Below are 7,482 nucleotides of genomic sequence, written 5' to 3' on the forward strand. Positions count from 1 at the left end.
AAAAAGACAAATTATTTATTTTGATTTAAGATTTTATTCCTATGCTCAAAAAGCTTGGAGAGAAGCCTCCCGAGTTCACTATAATTTTGGCATTGTAAAAGGCTAGGAAGGTCAGTATTGTAACAAAGGTTGTGAAATTGAGATCTAATGTGGTTGTATGCAGGGCACTCTAAGAGGAAGTGGTTTTCATCCTCGATGCTCCTATTCTCACAAATATGGCAGATTCTTTCCATCCAAGGCGTTTTAGGAACTACCCAACGGCCAGTTTCACTATGGAGCTCATGAGAATTCGTTCTAATCTTTGCTATATTAATTTTCTTTTTTGAGCTAGTTAGAATAGAGAGATACTTTTGATCTTCAAGGGTGGGGTTGATGACCTTCTTATAATAACTTAATTTTCTTTTAGACGCTAAATCTTTCTCACACCACAATTTTTCTTTGAACTTAGAAGTAACAATATCTTTAATGTTATTTATGTTTTGCAAAGCATCATTCTCATTGATCTCCCAATAGTTTAACCAGGCCCTTGTGTCCTTATGCCATCCTCGGTTAAGCCTTAGGTGATTTTGGCTGGAATTTAAAGCTAGCTTAGGAAGTCTATGATTGTCTATGTTATTGAGCTTGTGCTTGTACATCAGAAACCTGAGCATAGCTAGGCTCTCAATAGAAGAAAGACCTGCTTCTATAAGGAGAATAGGATAGGGTGTATTACTTTTAATTTTCAGGTTATAAGTTATAAAACGCTTCTGGATTTGCTCAATCTTCCTCCAAGATTCTCTGGAGATGCTGCAGCCCCAAACTTCACAGCCATATAAGATAACAAGAGTGACTAAAGTTTCAAAGAGGAACTTCTTTTTATCCCACATTACGAGGTTTGTTGTTTTACAATTATTTTCAAGACCAAAATAAGCTTTCCATCCCCCATTGATCCTTTTCTCAATGCTATGGTTCCAGTTGAGCTTGTGATGGATATCAATTCCTAGGTACTTGTAAGAATACACTTCCTCCAAGTTATTATTGTCATACGTAAAATTAGCGCAAGTGTCCTTCTTAGATTTGATAATCATAACTTTTGTTTTGTCTGTGTTAACAGTCATACCCATGGTAGAGCAGAAATCCTTAAGAAGCTTGAGTTGCTTATCAAGATCAGAAGGGCACCTTGCTAGAAGAACAATATCGTCAGCATAGAGAAGAAGGATAATGACTATCCCAGCTAAGATTGTGCCACCACATCCTGCTTCTTCTAAATAACCTTCGAGCTTATCGATGTAAATGCCAAATAGAGTAGGGGAGAGGGGGCAACCTTGTTTAACTCCGATGTTACACTTAATATCTTTTGACCACCCCTCATTGTTCTTTAGCTTGGCAATTACATTCTCGTATAGCCTTATAGCAGCAGCTCTTAACTCAAGAGGAACCTTTAGCTCTTCTAACCTATTCCAAAGGTTGTATCTAGGGACCGTATCGAAAGCCTTTCTAAAGTCTACAAAGCAGCAGAATAAATTGGATTTATCATTACGACATTCCTCCGCAATGATCCGTAGCGTAACAAGGTGGTCTGTTGTTGAGTGATGCCTTCTGAAACCTGCTTGGCCTTTAGCCCGCTTACCTTCACTTTCAAGCCATATGCTTAACTTTTTTTCCAGAATACTACCATATAATTTGGCTAAGAGAGGGCTGATCATAATTGTTCGATAATTAGAGGGGTTATTTGTATCTCCACTTTTAAAAATAGGGATAATGAGGCTCTCAGTCCAAGGTTTAGGGAACCCTTGCTTAACAGCTTGATTGAAAAGTTTGTGGATGTGGGGGATGAGGACAGGGCCTCCAATTTTTAAGATTTCTGCCTGGTAACCTTCAATGTCCTTAGCTTTCCCATTCGCGAGGCGATTAACCCCAAACTTAATGTCTTCTAAAGAGAAGACTTCTTTCGTTGTGAGCAGGGTTTCCAAATTATCCGTGACATTAGGAGATTCATAAAGCTTTTTAAGATAAGAATTCCAATCGTGAAGAGCAATTTTATTATTATCCTTAGTCTTCCTAGTCAGAATCTGCCTCCAAAATTTCTTAGGAGCTACCTTAGAGAGGTGTAAGAGATTCTCCTGTCTTTGACGAATGTACTCCCTCTTTTTCCTTTTAATTAGGGCTTTGTATATTCTTATCTTGTCCATTTTAAGAGAATCATCAACAGCTTCCTTAATTGCTCTCCTCGCATTTTTACAATCTTTGTCATACCAAGGATTGGTTTTGCTATTTCTTTTATTATTTGAGACTTCAATTGAGAACTTTTTAATAGAATATGAGAGGGTTGTAGTAAAATTATGATATAGGTCTTCTATGTTATCTATACTAGATAAAGGAGGCAAATTAGTTTTTAATTCATTTAGAAAGAGGTCCTTTTTATTTTTATCAAATATTAAGTTCTTTTGGTTGTAAGTATTATTTTCTATGGGAACTCTATGCATGACAAAATTGAGGGTTATAAGTAAAGGCCTATGATCGGAGTCAGGCTCGTGGTCGTTTAAGATGTCAAATTTTATCATTTCGTTGTATAATGGAAGATCGGAAATAACGTAGTCTACCACGCTGCTACCAAGTCCATGGATGCAGGTCATCTTGCTGGAATTGGGCCACTTTTTTAGACCGTTGCAAATTATGAGATCCTGAGCACTACAGAGCTTGACAAGCTCTGACCCAAACAAATTTTCCCCGAGGTCTTCAGAGCTCCTTTTGTACCTACTAGCCAGGGTAGGGTCTTCGTCTAACCAAAGAGGATTAGGGTTGGAACGATTGCTTAAAATAATAGCTTGGTTGCTTGAAGTTCGGGCATTGAAGTCACCTATTAAAAGGATATTACCATCATTCCTTAGGCTAGAAATATCGTTCTCTAAACTATTGTAAGGGTTAGTTTTATCTAGATTCTTCTTCTTATAGAAGTTAGAATTAATGGGGGGAAATAACATATTGCTATGTAGGACTTTTTATTATTAATGTCTCTGATCTCTATCCAACTAAATTGGTTGTAAGAGTCGTTTTTATAAAGCCTAACATAGGGGGAGATGTTCTTCTTAATGTAACAAGCTATTCCCCCAATGCCTCTACGGGAAGATCGCTTGTTCCATGTAGACCATAGCGTAAAACCATCTATGTTAGGGACCTTAGATTCTTCGTGCTCCCAAGTTTCAACAAGCAAAATAATATCAACATCATTTGAAATCCAACTTAGCTTGGGGCCTTTGTTCCATGGGAAGCCCCGACAGTTCCAAGAAAGGATCCGGAGTAATTATAAATATAAAATAATTATAATTATTAATAAAATAATTATAATTATAAAATAAAATAAAATAATTATAAATATAAATATTTTTTAAAAATATCATCAAACATTTTATCATTTCTCTATAAAGCATATAAATTAACCAAAATTTCTAAACTATCTTAAAATTTCCTGCCAATTAAAATATTTTAAATAAATGTGAACATTAATATCAATATTCTGTGGTTCACAGGATCAATCTGTTGATAGTACCTAAGTTACCTCCACGAACAACAACATCCACTTGCTATACATTGAATTACATTGAATTATTGTTATTATGACCATGAGTGAAAAATATGATTATAAATTGATACATATATATGTAACTGCAAGATTTAATCTGTAGCTTATTATTTTGTTCCCGTGTCGATATCCATTCACGGATGATGTCGATCGCTGGAATGCGCAATCGCTTTCACATGTGACTTTCCTAATCCAGATGTAGAAGTCCTTTCTACACACATAGAGCAGAGTGCCAGAAGGCCTTCCAAATATAGATAGCCACCATCCATATGTAGAAATGCTAATTGTCCAAAAACTCTTTGAGATGTGATTTCCTTGGACGATATCATTGTCACTTAAGCAGCAGTAAAGATCACAAAGGCAACCCCACAAAGGCTTTGCTTAAAAGACCCAACATTACCTCATTTGGGGCCAAAAGGCTTTGCTTACAAGACCCAACATTACCTCATTTGGGGCCAACAGGCTCTACTTCGACCATTTCTGGTGTCCTCTCATTCACAAAATTCAGTCCTGCTCATTCCACTGCTGCAGGAAATGGCAATGGCAGTGAATGGGTGCTCCTGAATTAAATTTCCCATATCCTTCCCAACAGGCAAAGAAGTGAGGCCAATGGCTGCAGCGTACCAAGAAGGGCCAACCGTGCCCGCAACTCCGGATTTACCCACAAAACAAATTAGCAGCAGCACAGCTGATGTTGTTAATATGGAGGAGGTAAATGATAGAGATGATAAAGCACAGCGATCAGAATCGAATGAAAGGTGGGTGGAGAAAGGGAGAAAGATTAAGGGAACTGGAGAAACACGGCATCCGGTGTACAGAGGGGTGAGGAAACGTAGATGGGGAAAGTGGGTATCAGAAATAAGAGAACCCAAAAAGAAATCTCGCATCTGGCTCGGCTCCTTCTCCACCCCAGAAATGGCGGCTCGTGCACACGACGTGGCCGCTCTGTGTTTGAAAGGCCACTCGGCTTTTCTCAATTTTCCGGAAACTGTCCATCATCTTCCTCGCCCCACAACTAATGCAGCGAGAGATATACAGGCAGCTGCAGCGGCTGCAGCCTTCGTTAATCCGCCCATTACTTCTCAAACTTCTCTTCAGTCTGTGGATGTGCAGGAAAAGGCAGAGGTTATTGAGACATATAGTAATCAGAGCGAGGATTTTCCCAAGGGTGACTGGACAGCATTTCTTACAAACATGGCCGAAGGCTTGCTTCATACACCTGCACCTTATGATATGCCTGACAACCAATTTTTCAATTCAGAAGAATTCGACGATGATGATAGCAGAGCTGCTGAATTATTTCTATGGCAATTTTCTCAGTGAACAATATAGTAATTGTCTGTAAACATGTGAGATTATATCAGGCTTCTAACCCATAGATTGTTGTATTAGCCTGATGGATGTTTAGTTACTGTTTTTGACTGTATTGTGTTCGTAAGATTTTTTAGGAAGCGTTTCTCATGCGGCTGTTATTCAAAGTTTGGTTTTCAATCAGGCCGCCTAGATGGAAGGGAAGTGTTATGCTATTTTTAGCGGATCAAAACTTCTATCGCTGTGCACTGTCGAATGGTTTATTTGTACACCTTAACTTTAAATGAATGATATGGAATTGTTATCATGGGAAAATTGTCTGGGGTTGAATTCAAGTTACAGGAAAAAAAATATAAATAGTTAGGAAAAATTGGATTGATAGTTATGTATATTAGTTTTTTTTAATTGAATGTTTGCATACTAATCTTTTATTTTATTATTTTATAAAGTTAAAAATCAAATTAAAGATGTTGATATATGCAGTGGCATGATCCGGATCATTCACAATTTCGTGTTCATTCTGTCGCTACGACAGAATGAACACGAAACTGTGGATAGCTGATCCGGATCATACCACTGCAAAAAACTACCACAAAAGTTTAAAATCTAACATGTTGATATATTCTCATGATTATCGTGGTTATCAATAATTAGAATTCTTAATAATAAATTAATATTTATGATTATATTTTTTCATTTACCTAATTTTATTACTATAATTATTTATCAAATTAATAAAAAGAAAATACAAATTAATAAAAAATAAAATGCAAATGTTTATCATTCATGATTATTATATTATTAGAAAACAATAATCAATGCCTATCCATCTTCACCAACTACAATTGAGTTGACATCAGAGCATAGACCCTAAAATGAACTTTAATAAAAAGTGAAATGCAAATGTTTGTCATTCATGATTATTATATTATTAGAAAACAATAGTCAATGCCTATCAATCCTCACCAACTACAATTTAGTTGACATCAGAGCGTAGACCATAAAATGAACTTTGTGAACCAGAGAGTCCATAAAACTAAATGTTGTTTGATTAGAGAACGTGTTTTAGTAGTTTTGATTAAGGAAAAAATAGTAATGGATTGATTTGTACATCGATCATTATTAATATAATATTGACCAATATAATTCATAATGTTTAATTTATATTTATTTTTGAATATTATTAAAAAATAATTTTTTAAATATTTGATTGGATTATTATTTGAAGGTTTTATTGTAATCTTTGCAAAATATAATGATTTGTGAATAACTAGCTCATATATTTTATGTCACATTTTATGGATATGGTTGCAATATTCATGTATGATTTCAGATATTTGTGGAATTTTTAATCTTTAAGCTTTGCATGAAAAATCCTTGAAAATAGTTCATACTCAGAATCACATATTTACCATTAGTTACTTCGCACCATAATTTAAGGAATTATTTGCATAAAAAATGGATAGGAATAAGATGTACATAAATATATCTACATGGAATTAATTCCCATTATTATTTATATTTCTTCAACACTTATATATAAGTAGAACTATAAATGTGTAGACTTACTAATGGTTGCTACCCACCAAAATTTATGCAAGTCCTTGTGCCTGAGCAAGCAATTATCCACTTTAGATCTAAATTTATTAGTTCCTACCAAAGCAAGACTATAAGATTATATTCACCTATTGACCACTATTAATTTAGCACTGACCTATAATTTTTTCTAAAAAAAATTCAAAACACAATTTCTAACTTGAGTGGCAGGGACTGTAACACTTCGTTTTAATTTTAAAATTAAATATGAATTCATTAAACTATTAATATACATATTAATTATTTTCCAATTAAGATTATTTGGAGTGGTTGGGTAGATAAGTTGCCATCTTCCCTAGTCAAGTTTGAATCTCCACTAGTGACATGATGAGCCATAATGCCTTGACAAATATTCTTATAATACTTTAGTGCCCATGAATATGGTTATATTAGCTTCAAACATTGTGAAATTTTAAATGAATATACATGTGCATTGTTGTATTATTATAAAATTTATATTAATAAAAATCAATAGATATTCGATTATGTAGTAATGAAATGTGGATTTTGAATTTAAAGTTATTTAAATTGGTTAATAACTCAAATTTAGTTTAAATATTTGGAAAAATTATTTGTGATTTTCTTGGTGTGAGTTTCATTTCTATAAAGTAATCTATTAGTTTATTATTAAAGTTAAAAAATTAGATATTCCCAAATGAATTGTTTTAACTTTTTCTAAGTTATAAATAATTTTTTATTAAACATTGTTAACTTAAACCTAATACAAATTATCCAAATTAATAATCAATTTTTCTAAAATATTTTTTAATAAAAAAATATTATTATTATTATATATATATAGAAAACCAAATAATAATCTAAACATATAATAAATTAGATTTTTTAATTATTTAAAATAATATATTTATAACTTAAAATTTGTTTTGTATATATATTCAACCTTCCAATAATAACTAATTCAATGCTTACGTATTTTATTGAACTCCTGAACTCTTTCCTTCCCTTTTAACTTTACAATATATGCAATAAGCCCTACAAAGTCATGGTAAGAA

The 7,482-nt window shown here is 33.7% G+C and overlaps 1 protein-coding gene across 1 annotated transcript; it reads left to right on the forward strand.

The window, feature by feature from the left end:
* Window positions 1–3,874: 3,874 nt before the first annotated feature.
* On the forward strand, window positions 3,875–5,180 carry LOC149206721 (ethylene-responsive transcription factor ERF024-like). Its single transcript, XM_089393786.1, has one exon. It carries the CDS (start codon window positions 4,172–4,174, stop codon window positions 4,883–4,885), a length of 714 nt encoding a protein of 237 aa, XP_089249912.1. The 5' UTR covers window positions 3,875–4,171; the 3' UTR covers window positions 4,886–5,180.
* The last annotated feature ends 2,302 nt before the right edge of the window (window positions 5,181–7,482 follow it).

The sequence above is a fragment of the Pinus tabuliformis genome, chromosome 1_2 (assembly GCF_031772625.1).
Source record: "Pinus tabuliformis cultivar Carrire ecotype Pingquan chromosome 1_2, CPIR1, whole genome shotgun sequence".
NCBI classification, from domain to species: Eukaryota; Viridiplantae; Streptophyta; class Pinopsida; order Pinales; family Pinaceae; genus Pinus; species Pinus tabuliformis.

Coding starts and splice junctions, on each gene's coding strand:
- LOC149206721 (XM_089393786.1), top strand. CDS start 4,172: ATGGCTGCAGCGTACCAAGAAGGGCCAACCGTGCCCGCAACTCCGGAT.